This window comes from Geospiza fortis, unplaced genomic scaffold, assembly GCF_000277835.1.
Source record: "Geospiza fortis unplaced genomic scaffold, GeoFor_1.0 scaffold130, whole genome shotgun sequence".
Lineage (NCBI taxonomy): Eukaryota > Metazoa > Chordata > Aves > Passeriformes > Thraupidae > Geospiza > Geospiza fortis.
Window position 1 is genome coordinate 4,303,687 of NW_005054300.1, and position 27,096 is coordinate 4,330,782.

Genomic DNA, 27,096 nt, shown 5'->3' on the forward strand with positions numbered 1-27,096 from the left:
GGAAGCTGTGACTCCATGGCCTTCCCTGGTCTGGCCAGGTGGGTGACGTGGTGGGGGCAAACTGCACTGCCATGGCACCCTAGCCCTGACCCCCCTCAGGACCCAGACAGTCCGTCTCGGCCCTGCAGCCCAGGACGGCAGCAGGATGGGTTGGGAAGGGAGGCAGAAAGCTCCTGCTGCTGCCAAGCCCCACAGCCCAGCCCCAAGGGCCAGCAGCCCGGGGTCACACCTGTGGCCATGGCAGATGTTTGCATGGCAACCGTGGGGGCCGCCATTGTCCCTGCTGGGCACAGCCGGGTTCCTGACTCAGGCAGGAGAGAAGGAGATTTGTTTAAATAAAGCAAAGCAAACCAAACCCCTCAAGTTATTTTTCTCTCATTCCTTACTTCCTAACACATAAGGACAGCCATGTCCTGCCGGTGTGGCTGTGAAGAGCTGAGTACCACCTGGCTGGTTTTGTCTTAAAGCACAGTGATAAAGTTACCAGTAAAGGTAACCCACAGATGTGTGGGTTTATACATTCTTCCCCCGTGAGGCTGGGGTTTTTCCTCACAAGTGCTGTCTGGATGGCAGGGGGAGAAAGGTGAGGGAGCTATGTCTCCCCCTCCCACAGGCCCATGGGAGAAGAGATGCTGCTGAATCCCTCGTGCTGCGTGGGGACCACACACAGGCTGGTGGGGGTGGGGTTTGGGAGCCACTCCTCATGTGACAGGGTGGTGACAGGAGGTGGCTGATGCTGCTGGGAAGGAGCAGAGCTGTTGCCAGTGTTTGTTGCCAAAACCACCATGAAAGCCTCTGTCAGAGAATGGCAATGGAGGAGGAGTTGGGGACAGCCCTCAAGGGGCTGCCACGGGTCTGCTCTTCTGTCTGCAGATATGGGGTGGGTGTTGCTTCACAAATCTTGGGTTCTTTTCTGCACTGGCCCCAGCCTCTCTGCTGTGAGTGTACTCACTGCTCCTCCCTCGCTGGGTCAATGCTTGCCTTGCTCCATCCTTTCTAAGGAGCCTCCTCTGGTCAGGCTGGTTGTACACAGAAACACATTGCTCATCTCTTCTGCTAAGCTGAATCTGCGTGTGGGGTGCCTCTGGAAGGAGATGTGTAGCACTGAACCTTTTACCACTTGCTGTCTATGTTAAAGAGTGGAAACTCCACTCTGCTGTGCATGGTGTAGAAAGGGATGATTGCACCAGCTGGCATTTTTTGAGATAAAGTTTAAAATCCACAAGGGAGAGTAGTCCATGGCAACTTCCCTGACACTGGAGTTCAGCCCCAGGGCTTGCTTGGGTGGTAGAAGAGCAGCATCTAAGCTTGTCTCATCTGTTGTCCATGGAAGAGGAGGTCAGGATGGTGGTGGCTGATGAGTTTTGAATCTCCTGGGTGATGAATAAAGACCAAGGCCAGTGTTGTCTCACAGCCTCCTCCCCACGTGCCCAGTCCCCACCACGGCATCTGCTGCTGCTCTAAGTGCTACGGTATGTTTTGATGATATCTTTGATGGCTCGTCTGCAAATGGGGCAGCAGGCATTGGCCATCTTCTTGAGCTTCAGCCCACATGAATAGCAGAGACACATGTGTCCACAGGAGTAAATGACTGTGTCTACCACGTTCTCATAGCAGATGGTGCATTCATCTACCCAGGGCCCTGAGATGGACGGGGAGATGGGTGACTCAGGCAAGCTGCTTGGAGAGTTGGGACCTGTGCCTGCAACACAAAAAAAAACCATGGTCACTCCTCTTGCTGACATCCCAAGGTAATTTCTGCCCTGCAGCCACAGAGGGAGAACCATGCCCCAGAAGAAATGCATGCTACAGGACCAGGATTCCTTCCTGTGACCTGCTGTCCTACTCATCGAGTCCTGGTTCACATGCCAAGGCTCAAGGCAGCAGGAAGGCAACTTCTACTGGGGTCTGCTGCTCATGAGGAGCAAGCCAAGAGACAGCTGTTCCCATGCAACAAGGATTTGGTAAGTTATGTACCCCACCATCAATGCCTTGGGATTGTGCAGGTGTCTGGAGTTTTAAAAGTGCTGCAGAACAGCCTACACTTTTTTACTGCATGTGCATTTATCTACATATCTGTACTTCATTGGCACTTTAGAAATAGCAATACTGTGTTTTACTGAAGGAGTGTGGAGGGAGAAAGGGGAGGCATAGGCAGACCTTTAGCTCCAGTCCAAGCTAGTGTAAGATGTGTCAGTGCCACACAGCTCTCCAGAAGGAGCTCTGCGTCACAGGGCCATGCGTGCAGCAGAAAATCCTCTGCTTCCCTTGGGACCTTTCATGATGAAAAGGGTGAGAGAAATATTGCTGTCTAGGCATCCAAACAGCTTCCACATAAAGCTGACTGAAAATAGCCCTTGCAGAGGCTCTCCCTTCCTCCCCAGGGGAGCTGACAGGATAATAATAATCTGTTGATTATTGTGGTTTTAGAGCCGTTCTGGGAGACAAGTGTGAGACTGTGAAGGGAGGCAAAGGGAAGGCAGCAGGGGATCCCACCATTCTTACCACTGATAGAGCTGCAGAGGGGGCCAGAGCCACACGTAGACAGTAAGGGGCCAGAGACACCACTGCAGAGGACGGTGGGGGAGTTGGGTGTGGAAGAGGGCGAGCTCGGTGCCGACAGTCCCAGCCGCTCTGCTAGGGTGGTGGAACCTGTGCCATGAGAGAAGAAATCTGTGGTTACTTCTAAAAACCGAGGCTGACAAGGCACTGGGGGTACGTGGCAGGGGTTGCAGCTCTCACTGCTTCTCAGGATTAGTCTCATCAGCATGAAATCTAGGGAGGAGATAAAAGAATCCTCATGTGCCTTCTTTTTAATGCTAGCAGCTGGTCCTGAAGAGACATCAAACTCCCACAACCCCCGAAATTGGCTGGAGCTCCCTCAGCTACCATAACCCTTTGCTTCTGCCCTTAAATGTGTCTCAAATCATTTAGTGCAGTTAATTCCCATGTGGTTTCATGCTCATATGTGCCCCCAGTACTAGAGCAAGCCACAGGCTTGTAGCAGTAGAGGGCACAGCCTGTGGAAGGGTGGGCTGGACTCCAGCACAAGAACACATCCCTTTGTCAAAAAGTTGTGCAAAACTGCACAACTCCAGGCTTCAATAAATTCATGCAAAGTCACTCAAGGACTTTCCAGAAACAAACAGGAGGGTCTGGCAATCAGGAAACTTTAGCTATGCTCACTGCTCTGCCTCTTTCTTGCGTGGCTTCTGTCAGAGGTAGGGATAAGTTGCCAAAATGCATCTGGATTTAGGATGAACAAGGACACCTCTCCATCATTCAGGAATGTTTTCTTCACTTGCATGCCTGGATGTGATAGCTCAAGAGTGCAAAGCTTCTTCAAGTCTCTTCTAGATGTCCCCAGCTCCATTACTTCCTGCTCTCACTGCCCACCATCAGCATTAATGTGCTCTCTGCCAGAGAAGCCACCTCTGTCCCACAGCCTGTCTGGCATCCTCCTTCTATCTCAGTCTCTTTCTTCTGCTGTTGTAATAATACATATCTTAAAGCACCTTCCAGAAGGGAAAAAAAACCTGGAATGCTTAAAACTCTACTTTCTGCCAAGGTTTTGTAGACGACTTCTATTGTTGCCAATGCAGCCTGGTGTTTGCTAAGCCAGTGGTGGCACAGCAGCACACACATGCTTGAACTAAGGAGATGGTTTCCTGGTGGTAAGAACCAGCTTGCCTAAGGTTTTAAAGTTTCTAGTTCCCCAGCTGAGAAGACAACCAGGGTAACTCGAAATCAGAACTAAAATGCTCAGACTTCTTCATGTTACCATATAAGGAGCCAGAGGCACAGAGGGTTTGGAACCACAGTGTCCTCAATGAGTTGGAGGCCATTCTCCAGAGAAAAAGCAGCAGTGGGAGGTCAGGAAAACCCCAGGTGCCAGAAAGATCCTTCAGTTCCTCTTTGCAGGGAGGCTACTGACCAAACCTGGGAGACAGGGGCTGCAAGTGCCAGCTGTGGATTGTGAAAACCAGCAAAAGCACAGATTCTCCTGCTCTTTTTAGCAGAACAAGGCTGAGAAGTGAAAGTGGAACACAGGAACAGGGAAGGGGTCATGTTTGAGTCAAAATCTGTTTTGAGGACTGTGTATGAGAGAAGAAGCAATTAGCCTAAGCCATCAGTCCCTCAGTTTCACCCCTCTCCAAAAAAGGAGCACTTTGCTTGCAGGCACAAGCTGAAGTCAAATTAGACTCTATAAAGGGCTCTGGAGCTCTCACACTTGAGATACTGTAAAGAGGTACCTCCTTCATCACACAGATGGGAGCTGAGGCCAGAGTTCAGCTCAGTAAATAAGCAAAGAGAATGATGCAGCCTCTAATGACAGCTACTAGCAAGAGCCCTTCCCCTCCAGTCTGACAGATGACCAAAGCAGAAAACTTGCCCGGTGGTAACACACACTGAACACAGGCCCAGCAGGGCACAGGGTTCAGCTCATTCACTGCACACACAAATATAAACACTGAGCAGCTCAACAAGTTTTTCAAGGCCTCCCTCTACTCCCTATAGCCTGGAGGCATTTCTTCCACTCAGCTGACACACAGCACATTGCATTTCTAACACCAACCTGGTCATTTCATTAAAGGCAAAATAAAGGCTGTTAGGAGTGTTTCTCTTCCTGGACTAATGGGAGAATTTGGAGGTGCCCCAAGTATCACAGCATATGAGCTGATGAAGCATGCTGGCAGCAGGGCAAATGGTCTTTCCACAGTGCAGAGAGAGCTCAGCAGTGCAGGAACCATGGTTTTCTCTGGTTGTAGCTGGTCTGAGTCCCAAAATGGCCTTACCCAAGGGCCAGCAGACACCTTGCCAATTCTTCCTCCTAATACAAGGCGCAGCTCTTGACTTTTCTCCAGCGTCAGTATAGAGCTTTGTTTAAAACAATCTGAGTTCCCTACCAGACAAGACACATTTCTCCCTTGGTGACAGAATAATCAACGTAAGACATGTTACTCATGCTTTAATATATTGCTGGATGGTGTGCAGATATCATGACAAGGAGCATGGAATGAGATCATGAGCAGAGTGGAATGAGTGTGGCCAGCCTGGCTTAACTAAAACCAGATACATGAGCTCAAGGCCAAACATGCTCATTGTGTGCACAGAGCTCCCACCAAGAGCCAGCTTTCAAGCCATGACTTAAAAAACTAAATAATTCCAAGTAAATCAACTTAAACATTCTTTTTCTCTCTAAAGCCCCCAGATCAATTGTCTCTGCTGCTAACTTGTCTCATGTTTGATCTCAAACACGCTGGAATCACCCTTAAATAGATCTTGAATCAATTCCATTTGCTGTTTTATCTTTACAAAGTCCAATTATTAGCAAAGACCAGTGCAGATTGATGCTTTGTCTACACTTCTGTCATTGCTGTGGGAGAGGTGCAAATAAATGAACCTCTCCGTCCACCACCAAAGGAGAATGTTATGTTTTCAGAAGAGAGCTTTACCATGGAATGTACAGACAACATCATGCCAGGAAAGGATGCTAGTATGCTAAAGGTTTGTCATTCAAATAGTCTGGAAATAGGATCAGAAATAAATGGTATGGTGTTCAATGTGATCAAATGCAAAATGCAGCACTTAAGCAGAGATAATCAGCTACCTAAACACAGAATAGGGAATTAGTCCATTCAATTTGAAATACAGACATCCTACAGAAAAAAGGCCTGGAAATTGCTGGAGGTCATGAAGATGATCATAAACCTAGAATACCATCCTGTTACAAAAAGGTTGAGCCAATCCAGGGTCATGTGAGGCTGATTAAGGAGACTGGAGACACTGTGGTATCTTTGTCCCTGGAAATACTCAAAAGTCAACTGGACAAAGTCTTATGCTACCTTGGAAGTTAGCCCTGCTTTGAGCAGGAAGTTGGATTAGGCAATTCCACAGCGTCCCTTCTGACCTAAAATATTGTATGATTCTATGATTTTTATATGGCAAAATTTTTCACAGACTGATGAATGAAGTAAAGAAACAATCTGTTCTTTATGAATGTTCTGGGTAAGACAAGAAATCATGGGTTCAGTCTCCTAAGGTGCTACGGTTAGACATTATGTAGAGACTGAAGCACTGTAAAGCAATCAGACTTCCCAGAGAGACCATGGCATCTCCATCATTAGAGCTCTTTCAGGACAGCAAGGTGAAAGAAGTAGTCTCCTGGGACCCATGCAGCGTTTACAATTTTTGACAGTAGCTATCTGAATCCATAATTACCCTTTTATAAAATGTCCTGTGACCAAAATACAGCAGCTGTGGCTGTCTGAGATGCTTTTGATTCTCTGTATCTATTGTGCTGAACAGGGTGATTTCCCAGAACACTGCAATCCACTCTCCAGGGTATCTCCTGAGGCTGTCCCAGCTTCCAAGCATCTTTCCTCATGGCAGCTGTCTGGGGAGAGCTGTACTGCTGGAGAACTTATAATGGTAAGAAGACCAGATACAGTTAATGCTCCCTAAAAATACAGTTTTCAACTCTCCCCCTCAGTTATTTTATAAAATATTATTTCTACATACATTTCTATAACAATAATGCAGAACCAGTTGTCTGCACTCCAGAATCATCCTTTTTTCCACTTTGAACTCACCCCACTTCAACTTTGTTTTTCCTGGCTTACAGGATGCAGTCAGTGAATGTCCACTACTCTACAAGTCAGAGTTCACATAGTTTGATGATCTTAAAAATTTTTATGGGCTTTCTTTACCCATAATCATCTTGGCAACTATTCCAGAAGCTTAACTAAACATTGTCCCTAAAAGACAAATTACAGGACCCTCCTTCCATAGTTTCTAGGGAAGAATAAAGTCTTATGCAACATAGGAACTTGCCCATATGCTGAGTTTCATGTTGAGGAAATTGACAGCCCCTTCTCTTTTATAACACATTTGCTGCATGAATAGGACAGATAATAAAGATCAGGTAATTATCAACAGCAATCACAGATTTTCAATGCTGTTCCATCCATCCACAGGCCCCAGAGCTTCCAGCACACAATGGAAAAGGTTAGTACAGTTGTTCAGGTCTGGCTGCAGCATGTTTAAGGGAGTTCGAGCCATCTCTGCACTTCACATACATTTCAGCCTAGTGATCACTGGGTACCTGGCAGTCATAGTCACTTAGATGCCTTTTAAAACTCTTGACATTATTTCCTTTTGTTAGGAGACAGATTGTTTAAGCATATCAACTAAAATTCTTACCCTGTCTCAAAAACTGTTCAATACCCTTTCTCATATTTAACACTCTCAGTGTATCAGGGCCATTTATTTTGTTATCTAAACAGGATCCAGGTTCTTTCAAAAATCTGGCACAAATGTGTGTTCTGAGCTCATGTGAACATCTCTCTTAGGAGGTCTGTCCTGTAATACATGAGCTGCTCCAGAGTGAGGGGGCTGTGATGTTACTGGCACTGGATATTGCACACCAGAGCATCCAGGTTCTCTTCAGATTTTCTGGCTTCCAGCCATGGCTGCAGGAGAGCTATTCTGTCCCCCAGCCCCACTCAGGTCTTGCCCAACAGGGCCCTCTGAATCCATTGTGCTTAAACAAAAGAACAAAGCACCTGTTGCTGCCTCGTTATGTGGTAGTTAAAGATCAACGATAATGCTGGGGAAGGATGTGAGCACATCCATCATTTCTGAATGCTATAAAATACTTGTATGTACACATCCATTGGTTGTGTTCCCACGGTGATGGGAACAATACTGCCCTGGCCAGAAACCAGAGCTTCCTTCCCCTTGGCCTCAATGGTTTTTGGCCAACCATGCTCTCAGAGCCCAGCCTCTGTGCTGCAGCTCATCTCTGCCTCTCAGGTACATCAGTACCTGGTGACCCACGTCAGCTGCTGATCCATGGGCTTTTCTGCATTCAAGCATTTCCTGAAGGACTTAAAAACTGTTCTGAATAGAACAATAACACATTTTGTCCTTCACAGGCCCATGAAAACATAAGGGATTTTGCATTATGCTAAAGAAATGTCCGCAAATAGGTCAGAAAGCAGCCTGGCAGATTTTGCATGCAAAACCATAAGGTCTGTGTTTGCAGATGGGCGTCAGACAACCACTGTTTAAGGAAGTAAAAGTTAGATCCAAACCACATGGAGAACAACAGTTCAGACTTTCATGAGGAACAGAAAAGGAGTGTACTTTATGGCTTTGCTGGAGCCTTGCTGTCTGCTGTGTCCAGAAGGGCAGTGGGGCACCAGCACATCCATTACCCTCCTGCAGTCACAGGCACACTCCAGCTAAGCAGGGGAAACAGGAAAGCTCCAAATGCCACAGACGCTTTTGATTCAGCAGCTCTCACAGCCCAAACCCAGTGTGCTCCCTGGAAGCAAAGAACACACAGCAAACTTACAGGGAATCTGTCTCATCCTGACAGGTGAAGTTCAGTGGTCACTCAGCACTTACATCCTGCAAAATCCTGAGGGCATGGAAACCATGAATGGCTGAACTGAAGTGAAAAAGTCATAGAGTTGGAGCTCCACCTCTAAACCTGAGAAATTCTAGAGCAACAAAGCACCCAGGCACATGCTTACATCAAGAAGAAGAAGAGGTGAAAAAAGAAGCCTGGATTAAGTAGCTGAAACCACAAAAACGAGAGTTGGTGCTTTCATCTTGTTTAAGAAAAACAAATCAAGGGTATTTGGGAGACCACAACAAAGACAGTTCTGTGAGCAAAAGGAAAATTGCCGCCTAACCCAGCACCTCCCAGCTCTGTGCTTTTCCAGGAGGGACAGGTATAAATAGGGTGGTAGATGCATACAGGAAACAAATACTCTTAACTTTTCTTGGCCAGCACTCTCTGGATTTCCATGGGCACTGCTGGATGCAAAGGGATCTGACAAAGAATCAAAGAAAGAGTTTAATCTGCTATGTGATTCTCACAGTAGCCAGAATACCTAACTCACACCACATTAGATCAAAGAATAGGCAGATTTTATCTGTCCTGACAGACAAGTTGTAAGGCAAAGAGGCTGGTATGGATGTATATTTACTGTAGGAAGGCAAAGGTATTATGAGATAAGGGAAATCTATACCTCACTTAACTATAAAAATCTCACTGCAGTCAGTAATTGTTTCTTATTTTAATAATAAAAATAGTTCCTGCTTTTGTCAAGGACAATGAGCAGAGGACAAGACATTTGGGAGCCCTGTGGCTGCTGCTGGGGGAGGTGTGTTTGTTTTCCCCAGCCTTTACCTGGATACCTGCTCACACCCCAGAGCACAGGCTGATGTCACCGACCACCTGTCCAATTGCAGGTTAATTATGTGTCATGTGTAAGGGGATCTTCAGTGTGTGGTACAAAGGTGCCACGAGCAGGTATTAACACTGACATTGCTGGCACTGACCATAGGGAAGTCAAGCATTTGATTGCATCCACCTCGCTCAGTTTTCCAAGGCCCAAGTTATAACTCCTCTCTCACACAGCAGCTTCCCCTTGTGCTAACTCTCCTTTGAAACAATGAATATAAAACAAGAGGTGAATGGAGTGCTCTGTGCAGTGCTAGAATCAAGCTCAGCAGTTAAGGATGCTGTATTCTCTTTGCAGCTGTTTCAACTTACCATCAGTAATGTGTACTTCACTCAGAATGAAAGCAAACCATACATGATAGGCGTATTTATGATGAGGTATCAATTAATACAAGTGAATTGCCTTCCAGGAGGCACAGAATATTAACTCTCCTCCTTCCCCCAGTCTCTAACACCATAAAATACCCTGTACCCTGCAGTGCACAGGAATTCCAGGCTGTTAAATGACACACATGTGGGCCCGTTAGATCCCAATCAGCTTAAATGAGGCCATTTTCCATACAAATCAAAACATGGAAGATGGAACTCTGGGGCATATCTAATTAAAAGTCTGTTAAAGGAAGAGATTCATTATGTGCATTTCTGTGCAACAATGTCTAGGCAGTTATCAGGCTTCTCTTATGCTGTGTTTAACTCAACAATTTCCATGTCACTGCAATGAACCAAGGAGGAGAAGGATCAAAATTCCAAATGGATAATGTACCGGCCCCCTCAGAGATCAGAGGAGGCTACTGCCAAGAACTAACTTCCCTCAAGGAGGAGAGGCTTCTAAACTCAGAGCTGGAGAACCAAGATCCTGGATGCTTCTCACCTGTGTGAGATACTTTTCTCCAAACTCACCTACAGTCTGTGCTATAGGCAGTGTGTATAACAACTGCACATATCAAATACCATTTAAATATTTTGTGTGCTCACTGCAGTAATTGCACATGCAAAGTATCTAAGTGCACCCAGAGAGGAGAAGCTTTTTGGAAGGGATGGAATCTCTGCCATTGGATGCTGAAGTCCTGTGACAGTCAAGGATCAACCACAGGATAAAAATCTCATTTACTCAGAACAAAAGCTTGGAAAGATGAGGTAAGATGGGATCATCTCGCAAGAAGTCCTACAGATTTTTAGGAGGATCAGGCCAGACAAGCGCCACAGCAGAGACAAGAGAGGAGAAAGTCTCCCATGGGGATACACAGGAGACAGTAGTTGCAGGAACAGTATCACCAAGATTAAGTGAGGGATTCTGGGGCACAGAGAAAAAATACTGTTTAGAAGGGAGAGGGCAGTCTCCAATGGCCTGTGAATCATAAGTGGTCTGTGGTGAGCTGGTCACTCACCTGGGATAGAGCAAAAGTCAAGGAAAACCAGACAGGGCAGTGATGAACATCACAGAAGGAGACAAAGTAATTCCCTCTGGTAAACCACTGCTCTCTGACACCTAAGCAAAACACTACTCTGTTCATCCATGAAGTTTCAGGTCTTTTCAGTCAGCCCCAGGAAAAAGGCTGTTTCAATAAGGGCAGTTCTACCAGGACTGCTAAGTTTGACCACCAGTAAGAGTCATAATGGGCACGGCTCCGAGTAAGCCTGCCTGTAACTGGGACTGGCTGCAGCTGGCAGTCCTTCAGACTGGCACCAAGGCCATTTCAGATCAAATTTCACTGCTGATTTAAAGCTCCCTTTGCCAGCAAATTGTGTCCCACAGTACTCTGCTGGACTAATTTCCAATTTGGTTTGTTGCCCACTGGTGTTGTCAGAAATCCCGAGGAACTGAGGACAGAGTTGGTTTTTCTGCAAGTCTCATGTCAGATCTTTCTTCCTCATCTCCTCAGTTTTGAGCACATTGTCCAATTTCAAGAAAGTCTTAAAGAAGGATGGAAACCTCAGCAACAAGTGATATGTAAATATTTTTCAATGGGCAGCTAAGCAGGAGCCCCAGCTCATGTCCGTGGTAAAGGAGGTGGGAAGGTGTCCCAGGTACTGCATTTATCCAGCATGGATGTGAATTCAGACTATTCAGACTTACCCACACCAAATGCTGCCTCTTGGGTTGTTTTTTTCATGCCTAGGACTGGCTCTTGGCCAGCATTAGGAGACATCCAGAAAGCTGCTATATTGGGCAGCTGTTCTGATGGGGCTGGAGTTATTAAAGTGCATGGAAAGAAAGGACACAGATAAGTTGGCAACCTGGCTTCATTAGTGTGACTGTTGATGGAACATGTTATTTCATTGCTCAAAAGAAAGCTTCAATATTGTTGGAAAGGATGAAATTCGCAAGGGAAACCAAAACCACAAAAAAAAAAAAAAGAGATTAAGGAAATTGTTTTACTTGCTTGCAATTCAACTCTGAGACAAAAGAAAATAAAAGAATATCCCCAACCATTTGGATCCTCAAACATTAAATATATAAACTTATTGCTGTGATAGCTTCTCCAGACATGAGTCATACATTTTGAAACCTTATGGGGTCAATCAATTTAACTTCATAAATGAATTACACCACCAAAACCTGACCAAAACCAGACCATTGTATCCAGACTGGCTCATTTCAAACTTTCAGAGCTGTCAATAAAACTGTGTGAGAGCTGAAATGCTTACCAGCAAAAGCTGAGAGCAGTAAATCAAATTTAATAGGCTGGTTTTGTTGACTATATAGGAATGATATCTGAAAAAACCAACCCCAGCCTCAACTAATGAAATTCCTAAAGGATACACAAAGACTGTTTCATTTCTACATGCCTAATGATCTGGGTTTCTGTTTGGTTGCTTTTATGCGCATAATCCCCAGAATTACTAAATTAAGACCAGCACTTAACATATAAAATATTTAGAAGGGCTTCCCTGACAAAAAAGATCTATTGCCTCCCTCAACAGTTGGTTCCCATAGTTAATTACTCTCATTTATGTTTAATTTAAATTTGTGTCCATTTCCCAGCAGCTTGATATTTTTTATGCTATTATCTGCTACATTAAAGTGCCCTTCCCTTTCATTTAATCTTTGCTCTATGCGGTCAAGTTGCCTTTTATACTTTTCTTTGAAACAAACTGACTTTCTTCTGCCTCCCCTACAGATGACTGTGGCCTCACTGCATTATCGTGGCGCTTCAGTTGAATTTATTTTACTTTTACTGGGATGGCATGAAGAATAATAGTGTTTCCAACCTCATCTTTATTTTCAGCTGTTTCATTTCTCTTACAGCAAATACATTGCCAGTACACAATGCCAGATTGATAAGAGGAAAACAGAAGTCAGAATTCTTTACTATCCAGCTAACCCCACACTGCCCTCCTCTCCTACAGAGTCCTGTTAAGATCACCAGCCTGGTAGAGATGGTCTCCATGATATTAGGAAATAAATATTGTATCTGCAGCACTGTGGAATAACTGCAGTCAGCAAATGTCAGCTTCTATGGCAAAGTCACAGGGCAGCAGAAACCTGAGCTGGCTCCTGCTCTGCATCAGGACCAAATAAATAATGTCCAGTCATGAAATACAGTATCCAGTGATCAATACCTGGAGTCATTTTGTTCTCCAAGTCAAAAACAAACCTTCTCCAGCTCCAAGAGTGGCTGTCCATTCTCCAAACAAAACTGAAAAGCTGGAGAAGAAGCAAACCCAGCAACTTTAATTTCATTTTATAGTCAGCTGTAGTGCTGATGTTCCTTTAACAATGTATAATGTCACTTTGGTTCATCTCATAATGGTGTGCCCCAGAAATAGAATGGCATCTGCTATTTAGGATAGGTTTGCTACAATTATGCCTTTTGCAATATTTGTGTCTCATTTCTTTCAAGGATATGTAACTTCACTTTTTCTATTTAAACTAGAAAAATATGACTGTAAATGTCTTCTGCTGTGATCTAAAGCCCAAATTACAAAAGACAGATCTCACAAAATTACTCTTGTTTGCATTCTGAAGATGTAGCATGTCATTATAAAGATGAACACTTTACATTCTTCTTACATTTTCTAATATTATAATGACACATATTATGGCAAGCACCATAATCTGTTCCACTGCAGTGCAAACAGTGCACATCACCTCCCTAATAAAACTGCAATAGTTAGAGTTGGGAGTTCATTATTTTCTTTGCCTTCTGTCAGGGTATTGCTGATCCATGTAATTACTGCAGTTGCAGAGATGCAGTTGGGACAGCATCAGTGCTTTTCTCTGGGCAGTTATACTACACTTATGTTGTACTGATACTGGGACTGCACTGCTCCCAGCATTGTTACACTGGAAATATAGGTATGAAAAGTTCTATTTGTATTTTGATACCTGTTAAGAATTACAGGCAAGCTCCAATTTCATAGCTTTAACTGCGAGATAGCAGCACTTGCTGCCCAAGCTGATGTGGATAAAGTTGTACACTCAGCAGGTCCCACCCTTTCTTTGAGAGAGGCAAGGTCAGCAAGTCCAGCTCTTTTCACTTACATCTCACTAAGGAACAATAGCCCACTTTTCGGTTATTTCCCAGTGACCAAAGCTAGAAAAGCTTGCCATGGTCACAAACACAAGAAGCGAGGGGTTTTCCAGCTCTGCACATTTCATTTCATGCATACAAGTGCAGATTTATCTAAAACATGAACTGGGGATGTACTGGTTTGGGCTGAACTTGTGATCAAGCAGGGAGGACATCTGCAGGGCATGCACAGCAGGAGGTTTACACAGGAGGTCTGTGCTCATGTCCAGGCTCTGTCAAATTCAGTATGAGGATGTGATTCTGTCCCTCTGGGGAGACACATCCTTGCTGGCCTGTTTCAGAGCTCATTGCAAACAGGCTCCTTGCTCTGTGCCAAACTGCCAGAATTAGTGATCTCATATGAAAGGAAGCACTGCTTGATGATTTAGTTTCACCAGCAGCTCAATGACCTAAGTATGTTTTCCTTCTAACATACACAGGAGCATTTAATCTCCTGCTTTACTGGGCTCTGTTTGACTTCACCTACCATTATCACAATGACATGCTGGTGGAGAGCAGAGCAAACCATGGATTATGTACAGTACCCACATCAAATGTAATCAGGCTGAATTAGCAGGGATTGAGTCTCGGGCTCCTGGAAATAAATTGCAGTATTACATTTGTCTTCTGTGAGCCTTTAACAGCCACAAAACACTCACAGCAGAGGCCTGTGGTCAACTTCAAACAAATTATACAAGGCATTTCATACTGTGATTAAGGTGAACTGGACCTTGCAGACAGATGTGTGTGTGTTCACAATTTATCTTCAAATACTGTCTATAAATCCTAAAAAAAGGAGGTGTTGGTTGGCTCTTGAGTTTGAGGGAGAGGCAGATTGTTGGGTTTTTTGGGTTTTTATGCTGTTAGGTATGAGGAGGACTTGAAGCAAAATGGAATACAAGTATACGTAAAGTTATATAACAGTATAAACAGAAAGGAGCATTTTTTAATCTTCATTTATAGGGGTACTGGGAGTTACATCATGTTCTCAGATTCCATCTTTTACTGTCTGACACTGATACAGCAGAACCATGATATGGTACAAATTAATGATTGAACACATCCTATACTTGGTCTAACATATACACACAAGAAAGTAAATTTGATCCTGAGAAGTGTTATTTCAAAGCTTTTCCCTCCATGCGTTCCAACTGTGACTTGCAGCATTTCAATGAAGTATGTCAGCTAAAAGAGCTGAAAAAACAGAAAAAATACCAAGAGGCCAGCTCTTCAGAGGCAGTGTGAGCTACACTGCCTTAAGAAGGGCAGAAGGACAAGGAAACTTTGTCCAGTTGAGATGGTCAGTGCCCAGTGAACCACTGGGTTTCCTCTCTGCTTGCTGGCTTGCCTCTCATATGCAAGCCTGGGAAAGCAAGGGCACCCCTCTTTTGGGAGTCCATCATCCCAGATATATAACGCACAGAGAAGGGCATCAGATCTCTTTTCTCCTGCTGGCCATGCCTTACATTAGCTCAGCCCAAAGCACCTCTCCTCTGCCCTCCTTGCTTCTCTTAGATCAGTGATGACTCATCTGTACTTTAAGGAGGTCCCTGAGGCTTAATTCATTATCTGAAAAGATCTTTGAGACCATCATGTGAAGGGTGTTACAGAAGCACAAGGAGGTTAAGTCTTGTAACACAAACCCATATGCTATGTTTGTGCCTTTGCATTTTTTTTCTTTTTATGAAAGACCTCCTTTGATATACAAACCAAAATTTGTACCTCATCCTAGAGCAGGGAGGGAGCCGTTTACTCCCTCTCCCATGATGTACCCCCCCTTGCTTTCTTGTGCACAAGATTTGGAAAAAGGGGGTCCAACATACCCAGCAATCGAATCTGCATGATGGCGCCGTGTAAAACGAAGAACATCCAGAGGGGCTGGGAACAGTCCGCGCACACCTGCATGCCAATGCCAGCCCCGTTGTGGCTCAAGTGCAGCTCACCATCGGAATTCACCATAAATCCCAGGATGTCTCCGCTCTGGAGGGGCACCAGCACTCGGCAGATGGCCCAGAACTCCTTTCGGTCGACCAGGGATTCGGGGTTGTAGGGGAGGTCGCTGGGGCGCAGGGTGCCGGGGTCGCAGGACGTCACCCCGTAGGAGAGCGTCCCTGTGCGCACAGCGTTGGACTTGTTGATTTTGACAAAAATGGTTTCGTTGATCCGAAGGGGTCTGCTGGTGAACACCAAAGTCCTCTCCTCCCGGGCGTGCTCCAGGCGGGCCACGGTCTGGTCATCCAGGATTTTGACGTGGGGTCCCCGGAGGAGGTGGAAGCGGAGGTCGCTCTCCAGCTGGGAGGGGAGCAGGTGGGAGTGCTGGGAGTTGAGGGAGTTCTGCGGGATGGGGCAGGTGGTGGCCGTCACGTGGAAGGCGTCCTCCTGCAGGTTGAGGTCGCACAGGCTGACCGAGAGGCGCGTGTCCTCCGTGTCCCGCCGCAGCGAGGGCCGGCGGATGGCCGTGAAGGAGCGGGGCCGCAGGCAGTCGGGAGGGATGATTTCACTGTCTGTGGCAGAAAGAAAATAAAAAAGGAGTCACTTTCAGAGAAAATAAAAATGTCCAGGAGCTTGAAAAAATATGGATTTGCTCAATATGTTTAAAAGGGAGAATCCAAGACCTGCCGCCACTAATACATTTTCCCCTTTGAAATATGGGAGCAGAGTATCATAAAATGTATTTGCAATCAATTGCTGTTCTTGTACTTCCCCCACCAGCAACAACATTTCCAGCTTCTGAGCAGGCAGACTCAAAATCAATGGCAAGAATTGCCCAATGGAGGCTCTCCTTGGAGGGAAAGCAGAGGATAAATATCTGAAATACACCCTCAACATACCAATCAATATCTATGCAGGCTCTCTTTCATGCCCTCTTTATTGTCTAAAGTAATTCTCACAGACTTATGAAATAAATATCTAGCTATATTTTTTATTTAAAGAAATTGCTATGTTCAGCTCTATATTATTTATCACTATATAAAATTTAATTAATATTTCTGTCTATAGCTAATCATTAGTGTCCTGGTTCTCACTGCAGAGCAGTACAGACATGAATTTTACTGTGCAGAATTTGAGAATATGCTGGGTTTTAGATATACAATACAATCATTTATTATTTCCAACCCAAATATCTAAAATTCAAATCCACAGAAAGATGATGCTCAGACATTCAAATCCACCAGTGGAAACAAAATTGAACTTTATCTTCTTTGTTAGTATTGCCTGCTGCTTCAAGAACTAATAGATTTATTTGATTATTTTTCTGAGGAACATACTCCCCTGTCTTTAATGCTGAAATTACTTATATTTAACAGATCTTTAGCTGTCTTAGAAGTTTTAAAGAACAACATACTGAGAAAAAAACCTTCATTAAAAATTATAAAGAAAGCTGAGATAATGCAAAATTTTATTCTTATGTCCAACTTTTTTTGAAAATTGAGTATCTGGAAACTTCTGGGATGGTGTAAGAAGCTGTGACCCAATTGGACTGAAGTCTGTTGTAGCTTTGAACCCAGGTCCAAATAGCAGGAGGTGACACCACCCCACACAACACAAAGCAACACACCAGACCCCAGCGTGGGACATGCTGCAAACACAGCAAAAAATGGAACAAGGGGAAGAGGCAAAGTTGTCCCTAAAGCACATGCTAGGCCCTTGCAGCAGACACCTCTTCCACCCACATATCCTTGGGATTTTCTTTATGACAACAAAGAGCAGGATATCAGGTTATCTGAGGATTTTCCCAGTGGGATGTACTCTCTCCCAGTACACCAGAGTAGTAGCTCTGTACTGGTATGCCAAGGAATAATGCCAGCTACTGAGTAACCAACATCTCCTGCAATATCCATGGTCTGACTAACAGCCTTTCCTGTCCTCCTCTTCTGGGAGTCCTGACAAGAGCACACCCACACAAGGTTTGGCTTCAGTAGAGCTCTTTGCTTTGCTTAAACTGGATTATTCCAGGCTCCTCTTTAAATAAACTGCTATTACAAGGGAAGCAGAGTCCTAAAATAAAAATGGGCTTTGTTTCTCATATTTGATTTTCTGCATACTGATGTTCCAGCCTCTCAGAAGTTAATTGAAGAAAAGGAGGAATAAATAAGATCAGAAATTACCCCAAGTAATCTAGAAGTGGGTTGCATTAATGGGCTAACATTAGCATTCCAGTGCTCCTGCTGGATAGCACTGGACTTATTTTATCCTCCTTTAGCTGGAAACCTACATAGGAGAACAAATTAATACTGGCAGCTGATAACAATTCTTTTGTGTAGGTGAATGGATAGAGACCTTTCTGAATAGGAACAGAAGGTCCTCTCTATTTTATTCCCTGTAACCATGCATGTGCAGCCTGGCTGACAACAGTGATGTGTGGGTAGCTTGCAGCCAGGGTTTTGAAACAGCTTGTTTTCCACCAGGATGCTTGCATTTCCCTTTGGCTGCTGGACAGAATATCTTTTTCCATCTGAAAAGAGGTTAAGAGAGATGGAGTTCTGCAGACAAGACACATGGCAGTGATAGCAAACCAGGGTTACATATCCAACTGTTTTACTTAAATCCCTCAGTAGCTCAGATGCATGGCCACCTAAGGAATAAAATGTCACTAGCATATAGAAGTGACTGTGACACAGTTCATTAATGTTTGCAAATAATCGTGGAAGAAAGGATTGCAGTTTACTGGCTTCTGAAGTATGTTTGTGAAAATTTAGAGATGAGTCTCTAAGAGATGCTGGCCTGCATTGCAAAATATCCAGCCAAAGGGGAAAAAATCCCATGAATATAAATCAAAACAAAAGTGGGATTCATCTTTTGGGGTAGTAGGTAGGTTGGAAGAAATGTGGAATGCCATTTACCCACAATAACTGATGATGGCCAAGGGCTGTGAAAGAACAGATCTGGTGAAATGTGGAACAAATGAGGTGACTTTGACCACTTTCTTTCAGAAGAAGATGCCCAGGAATTAGTTGTTTTCTTCCTTTAAAGCTTCAGTTCTCACTTTTTAAACACAGACCAAACTAGTCATGCTGAATGCAGATTTAAGCTCTTCATGCTGGAGTGGCCCCATAACACAGTCTTAGCCCTGCAGAACATTTACAAGTGATTTTTAATGCCTACAAAGGAGAGACTCCTTTGTTCAGGAGCATTTACATTTACAGAGGCAAATCTGGGGGACACATCACAAAAACTGAAAGACTTCATGTGATGAGGCTGTAAGACACGAAACAGGTCCAACAGCCCATTACCAAGGACCACCCAGCTTCAGCCTGAAGAATTTAGAAATCATTCATCTCGTCATTAAACATCCAAGGCTATAAAATTTCTTGTATAAGACAGTTGGCAGTCTTACTTTGGGAAAATTCAATTGATGAGAGATCTCCTTGGGTGAGAATAGATGGACTTGTGAAGAGCACAGCTGTCCCCAAGCCACCAGAGCAAGCATTAACACCACCAGCAGCTGGCCTTGACCACGGCAGCTCAGTGGAACTGGTTGCCCAGGTAGCTTTCCAGAGAGGTTTTGCTGAGCTCTGCATCAGTGCAATTACGATGTTATTTCTGGATTTTGAGACTTGTAGTTTCTGGTAGCAGTACAGACAAAGCCAAAGTGGAAAGGATTTCTACTAAATACAGATTTTCTGCTCCTCAGTTGGAGAATCTGAGACACTGAATTTAAAGGATGTCTATCTTTACAAATGCCTTTGTATTTTTTTCTAGCTTTGTTTAAGAAAAAGGTAAGGAGGAGTAATTAATTTATCCAAGTAGAAATGAAGGGCACATGAGCAGTTCAGCTGCCTTCTGTTTTCTTCTCCTCTTCAGTGGGGTTCATCTGCAAAATTTAGATTCTCAGCAGGTGATTCCTTACACAGAAAAATAATTTCAAGTATCTTCCTCATACGAGAGGTTTCAAAGCTTTCTATTTTCCTGCTCAGAGGGCTTAGAAGAGCTTCCCACTTTGTGCAAGCTCGATGCAACTGCAGCAACGCGCTAAAAGAGCTTTTACAAGGAGCTGGTGAGCAGACAGATGCAGCTGAAATCACTGCACTCAGATCAAAAGTATTTCACTACCACCTTTCTTTTGAGCTACTGCCAAATGCTGTCTTCTCAAAATAATTTATTTCCTTAAACATGTGTTATGTTAATATGTAGAATACATACATTATCTCTGTAATATATAGAGATCACATACATGCAAATTGAATACACCAGCACGCACAGATCATCTCAGCCCCACACATGCCCAAAGGGAATGTGTTGCTGTCAGACTGTCAAATCATCATTTCCCTCCTCTTTTTCTTTTTCAGTACTGTCTGTTACTGCCTGAAGGCTTGACTTTCCAAGGTCATGAGCAGCCAGTATTCCTACACCTGTAAAGGATCTAAGACAGCAGAGCAAACTCAGCTGGATGCACACACAGGCTGGAAACTCAGTCTGTGTTTAACTGCAGCTCAAGGGACACAGACCTCCTCTTGATCAGTTTCCTGAGATTTGTGCAATCCTATGACCTCCATGAACTGTAATTCTTCAGAGTATGAGGTCTGCAACCAGTCTCCAGAATGAGCTATGGAACACCTAGTATAAATAAACCAACTTTGACTCTTACTACTACAAAAAAAACCCTTATAATTTGGGGAATCAGACCATTCTGTGAGAACCTTAAGAACATAGCCCATTTCTAATGATCCTCCCTCCCTCCCAGAAGAGAGAAATGCTGAGAAGTCAAGGAAGTGCCTAGTGATTCCTTGCATCTGGAGGACATTTCTGTCCCCAGCTACTAAGCCAAGAGTAAAAAATCAGCAAGGCCAGAATTTTGCTGGTATGATGCCTCCCTTTCCATGTGAAAACTCATGGTTTTCCTTCCTTCTGTTCTTTGTTTTACTTTTCACAAGTGCAATTTTCTTCTCTTAATCCTTCACTGGGTAATGGTATTTTCAGTGAGTACTCAGGATCATGGTATAATTTCCATGGCCGTGGAACCTCAGGGGTACTGAGCTACCAAAAGACACATTGAAATCAGAGGCCCTTGCAAGAATATTCTGTGTAAATCTGCACCTGCAAAAGGATGTATACTGTATTGTTCCCACCACCGTGGAGTGGCTGCATTCCCACTCAGGAATGCAGATGAAGGCTTTTTCCCACCATCAGCTCTACCTGCCACAAGGAGTTACCCAGTGAAGACAGGTGCCCCTCCCACACCTGTTACCTTGCAGTACCTCCTCTGTGGTCTGCAGCAGAATTATGTACCAAACAGTCCATTTGGCAGGATTCTGACATTGCAGAGAGAGGTGTTTGAAATATGAAGCAGAGGTACCACGCTGTAAAACAGCATCACACTCAAGGGCAACTGGGGAAAGCAACCAGTTGTAAGACAAGAAATAAACCTGTGCTTCTGGGAACCTTCTGTGGCTCCCAGGCTTGAACTGCCCACCGTGGCAGTGCATTATCAATCTCAGCTCAGCTGCCCTGTGTTGTGCTGTGGCACTCACTGCTCCCTCTCTCAGTCCTGGTAAGCTGATGTGCACTGCTGGGGGGCTGCCATGCTACAGTGCAGAGTGGCCAGAACAATTTCTGTGTGATGTTTATAGCTCAACTTATTATGTACTTTAAGGTGACTGAGGTTTGAAAATATGGTAAAATGGAAGCAACTTATATTCTCATTTATCCCTCCTAAAGTAAGGATGGAGACCAGTGCAACTGGTAGCAAGGAGGAATACCTGTTCTCAAATTCCTTTTGTTGCCAGCTTGTCTGATGTGTGTATGGCATCCAGCCCACAGCATCACCTCCAGTGGAAAGAAGAAAAGCATTTGTGACTGGTCTAGGAAGAGAAGGACCATTCTGTAGCCCTGGGTTCAAAATCCACCCAAATTAATGAGTAACTGGGAGAAGATTTTCATGGTGCCTGCTATACTCATGGTGTAAAGACATCCTCATCACCACGGGATTCTTTGCTCTAGGCTCCCTCAGTTTCTGCCATGTGCATCCTCGCTGCTTTGTTGTAGCAGGAGGAGCTATGCAAGCAGGAGAGTAAAAATCATCCTTACTTAAAATAAACACAGGAGAAAAACTGAGAAGTGAAGAATGCTGAGGCCCTGCTCACAGTCATTAAGAGGCAAAGCTCCACTCACAGAGCATGTCTAAAGTGCTTTTCCCTGCTGGCTGTGTGAGAGGAGATACTTATAAAACTATTTGTTTTTCTGCAAACTCTTACTCTCCATGTGAGGTCTGGAGAGGAGACTGGGATGTGCCACACTCAGCATAATGCTGCAGAGACCCACGCTCTTGGACGGGTCCTCCTGCTCTGATGCTGCACACAGGTTCTCCCCTCACTGCCTGTGCTGTTAAATGGTGAATTTATATAACCCCAGACCACTCCATTGTGTTTATTTCTCATAAACCATCAGGCGCCAGAATGCAGCTTCTCGGACCATACAATGAAACCATTTCCAGAGCATTACTGTAGCATGTGGGAGGCAAATGTTTAAAATCCCTCAAAGGAATGATTCAGACTAAAAATCTCTTTTGCCATATACTTAGGAATTCACTTTTACAAAGTACATTTCTCTTTATGAACAACTGAGAAATCAAATTGCCTGAGTTATTGCCTCTGATCAACCATTCCTTATTGAAAACACCCACATCAAATCAAGGACATCAGTCAAAATCTACTTACACAATAGCTTCCTATGTGCATTTCACTACTTTAACAGTATAAATATCCCATTTAAATGGAGGTGCACCCATTTGCTCTCACTGCTCTGGCTCCTCTCTTTGCAAAACTACAGCCACCAGACAATACCACTTGTACCAGCTATTTATGGAAGATGCCAGGCTGCTCTTTAAGAGACCGTAAAATCTGCTCTGGGGCAAACTGCATCTGAGATCACAACCCAGCTGCCGGGCTCTGCAGCAGAAGACACTCCTCACCATGTAAACAGAAAGGATATATAAGAGGTGAGTGGCAGGCAGGAAGAATTAATGTTCTTATTTTATAGACTGGAAAGTGTGGGATGGATTGAGCAGTCCAGAGGGATAGATGGCTCCTCTGGCAGAACTCTTAAGTGAAGCCCCTTAGGGTTTAGCTCAGTGCACAACAAAACCACTCCATTTTCTATGGTACACCCTCTCATTTCCTAATTCTTCATCAATGCATTATTCTTGCATTATTCTCTATCTGCTGCTCCTCTGCTTCTGTGTGCATGTTGCTCTTCTCACCTCAAAAGTCAACCTGCTTGGGATTCCTCATCCACTACAGATCCCAGTGGCCAGCATGGAAACCACCATTCCAGAATTTCTCCTTCCCCAACAGGCCAATTTGGGATCACTGCACAGTCAGTGGAGAGCAAACACACATTTCATGTGCATCCACGTGGGAAAAGCAGGAGTTAATTGCTACAAGCAAATATTGGCTTCCTGCCCACTGCAGCCTGGGAGGCAAATTACCTGGTATTTCATATCAGCCATTTTCACTGCAGGAGTGGCAGGTATTTAAACCACCTGAGTCCATTTGTATGCCTGTAACCAACACAGTCCTATCAACATTCTGACAAGATATTCAGATGGTTTTTCCAATACTGATGGAAGCATTTGAGAGAATTTCTACAATAACCAAGGGGCAGAAGTCAAAGCTCAAGCCAAGGGTTACAAAGAGTCCAAAGCCAAAGTTCTTCTGTGGGAGAAATAATTCATATTTACACTAAAAATTGTCACCAGATTTTAAAGCTGGTTTACAAAAGAAAGCAGATAATTCGTCCTGTGGAACCAAATGCAAGGCTACAAACATCTGCCACTTTAACAGAAATGACTGGAAATCAACAGTGCTTGCGTTCATCTCCCTGGACTCATCTTTGCTTTGTGCTTGCATTTACTTGGATAAAAATCAGCACTTCTTTACAGGCATTTTGGGAGATATTGAGCACTAAAACTATTTGGTTTGCATGACTCAGTTTTGGAGAGGTGATAAAAAATGGGATGGAAGAGAATAAACCTAGTCTTTAGTTGTTACCAACAGCAAGGTCTTTGATAAATTCATTGTGCAGATCTGGTGGCTTCCTGTGGCCATTTAGCACCAAATCCTGCTTTGAGGTAATGGCGCTTTTATACCATCAGGCAGCTGGTGTCTTCCCAAATGAATCTCAGGAAAACCCTTGGGACCTGTTCACTTTTCCAAGAACACAAATATGACCTTGGTTTGCTGTGACTATCACAGAATTCTTGTCATGGGTTGTCAATGTTGTATCAATGGTACAGACAAAATACCATAGGAAAACAAAACAGAAAAAAAACAAACAAGCGATCTGGATTCTAAAAGGATGTGAGCTCATGTGCTGCCAGTTTCCAAGCTGAAATATTCAGAAAGGGAAAATAAAAATCCCTGAGCTTCAGAGAATTCTGGCTGTTTTTAAGCCAGAGTCAGCAACTGCAGTTCCCAGGCCAGCTCAGTAATTGAACTGATCATCTGCATATTCTTCAATAAAATCCAAGGAATGAAAGCATACAGTCTTATACATGGATCAATAAATTGTAGTTTGGGGGTATTTATTATCTAATAAAGTGCTCTGAACCAGTCTGCTTTATAACAAGTATTCATACAATTCTGCCTAACATCTGTAACCATGTCAAATTGATTTGCACATGTGAAACAGCACAAAGAGCATAACTCACCTCATAAAACTGAAATAAATTACTGCCCTCCTTAGAAAATATGAATGTTCTGAAAGAGTCTGACAGTAGGTTATGGAGAACAAACTTCCATATGTGTGTTACAGTTCTGCATTTGTTTTCTTTTCCACAAAAGCTGATGCTCAGAGACAGTCTGTAGGGTTTGGCAACATCTGTGTTACAAACAACACATTTGAGTTTCATTCAGGCTTTTCATGTGGGGTAAATTCATCCTCCCCAGCCAGCAGTTTTGAAGACTGACAAACATCCTTCAGGTTGAAGATGTGCCTATCCACTGCCACAGCCACCTCTGGATATTGGCTCCTCCTGGTCTGATTCCCTTTATTGTGTTCACGGGTTTTCTAACTCCCCTTAAAGTCTGAGAAATGTGGTTTGAACAGAAACCACATGCCCTGGGTTTTGTGGAGACAACCTAGATCCTGTTATTCACCCCTAAATCCATCCCTGACTAACTGAGTCTCTGAACTTCTCTCCACCCCAATCAATGATTTTCACCTCCATGCCCCAGGCCGCCTGGACTCCATGATCAATTATTATTATCCCTCTTGGAAACCACAGCAAAACAATCATCACTTTTAGGACCATGACAATATTATTTTAATGTCAGTCCTGCCTCTCTCTGTAGGGTGACCCACATTCCCTTCCATTTCTTTTCCCTATTTCTATAGTCAGAAAGCCTTTTTTACTTGCTTTAATTACCTGTAATAGACTTAATTCTCTCAGGAGAGTGTCAATTACCACTTCATCTTATGTTTCCTGATCTTTAAAATGTAAATTTCTATGTAGAAAAGCTCTGGGTTTTTTTAAACCTTCTTTATGGGAAATTAGGGCAATAATTGCAAGTTCTTATTGTCTAATAACTTTATAGAGCTGTCTTCTCATAGCTCTGACTCTACTGGTTACTCTTGGCACTATCCCTTTTACCCTCCTGTCCTCCTAGGAATTTTGACCCTCTTATTTCACCTATTCAGGTAAGAGCACAAGTGCATGCAGTGTTAACCCCACAACTTTACCTCAGTGTGCTCTGCCACAGATTGCTGTGAGCCCTCCCACAAGCCTGTTTCAAACCTTATGTTCCTGTGCAAACGTTTCCATAGCATCTCAGCGCTCACAGCCCCTTTCCAAGCTGCACCAGACACATTCCCTCACCCCCTGAATCACCTGACAGCAATTTTCTTCAAAACAAGCACTTTCTGCCTCCTTCCCATTTGTCATCCTCCCTTCCTGATCTCTCCTTTTTCACTCACTTCCATTTACCCCTGTGCCCTTGGGCAGCCATGGAGATGACGAAGCTCCTTCTGCAGCTTCTCCCCACATCTCCCAGTGCCAGGCTCCTGCCACCACTGGTGGCTTTGCAAACAGTGCTGAGGGAGAGCTCAGCCCAGCAACAATCACCTCCTACCTGGCAGGGTCCCCCAAGGGTCAGCATTTTACCCAGCACCATTGCTTACTGAACTGATTTCACGCCACTGGGGGAAAACTCAATTCCTTGGGAGCCCCAGGAGCCTGGGCTTGCTGCAGTCCTGTCCCATTCAGAAGAGCACTGCTAAATGATAAACTGCCTGGGTATCACAAGGATTTTGCTGCTAACTCACCTACCTTTTAGGGCTAAAAGCACATTTTCTACTAAAGAAGCAGCCTGTGAAATGCAGTAGTAATACATAATATTTCATAGCCTGCCTGAAGAAAAAAACAAAATTAATTGTGAAGATACAGTATTTCAGGCTAACCTGAAGCAGAGTGTTCAGTTTATCTTGCTTCCTTTTATAAAAGCAAATGAATATTGGATCAAGAGTTTCTCCAGTTGGTTTCTGAGGCTTGTTTGGAAATCATTGCTGCCAGTGATTTTTTCAAGATTAAAATGTTATGTTATTTCAAGACTCAACATTGAAATATAGAATTTTGAAAATAGTGAAAGAAAACAGCTAGAGTTTGCCAAAAGTATTTCAATTTTTCAACCATGACTAACTAAGTTTATAGATATCTCTCCTCCTCCAAGCTGGTTCCTCATGTAAAGATCCAACAAACATATATCTGAAAGAATGCATATAGTGCTATTTGTCCAGAATATTTTATTTGTTTAAATTCATTTTAATATCTCTTTCTTGGAGAATTTCCACCCATAAATCAACATGAAGGAGCTCTCAAAAAATTTCTGACTCACTTTCCACATGTACAAAATGACAGTACAGCCATCACACACCATCCACCCCACTCCTGTTCCAGAGCTGGTGGAGTCTGCAGGATGCACTCTCACAGCTGTACATGGAAACAGTAAATCAAGGCCCTGTTTGATGAGTTTGTTTTAAAACAGCACAACTGCTGCTGTCTGCATCAATTCTGAAAAGTTCTGTATGTGTTTAGGCACGTTGCAGTTCAACACAGCCCTGCAACACACACTTCCTCCAAACAAGTATTTATATCCCACTGAAGGTAGCAGGATGTGCACATAAGCACATCAGCAGTATCAAACCAGGAGAACAGGGTAAGGTTTAAAAACTAAATTCCACAGAACAAAAAAAATTCTTTGCTAAACTACACTTTCCATCTGTCCCCTTGCATTGTGCCAGTGGAGAGAACAGCAAAGGAGATTTCCTGAAACTAAGCCTAGACCACCCCACTCTAGCTGTCCCTGCTGGACAAGATTGTGGGGGAACCAG

At 44.0% G+C, this 27,096-nt stretch overlaps 1 protein-coding gene across 1 annotated transcript in view; it reads right to left on the bottom strand.

Annotated features, from left to right (window-relative positions):
* Window positions 1-7: 7 nt before the first annotated feature.
* Window positions 8-27,096, bottom strand: part of NEURL1 (neuralized E3 ubiquitin protein ligase 1) — a 60,034-nt gene continuing 32,945 nt past the window's right edge. Inside the window, exons 3-5 of the mRNA XM_014310235.2 lie at window positions 15,594-16,274; window positions 2,506-2,652; window positions 8-1,702 (exon numbers count right to left, since the gene is read on the bottom strand). Coding sequence (XP_014165710.1) covers window positions 1,461-1,702; window positions 2,506-2,652; window positions 15,594-16,274 — 1,070 coding nt within the window. The 3' untranslated portion in view covers window positions 8-1,460. The remainder of the gene's footprint in view (window positions 1,703-2,505; window positions 2,653-15,593; window positions 16,275-27,096) is intronic.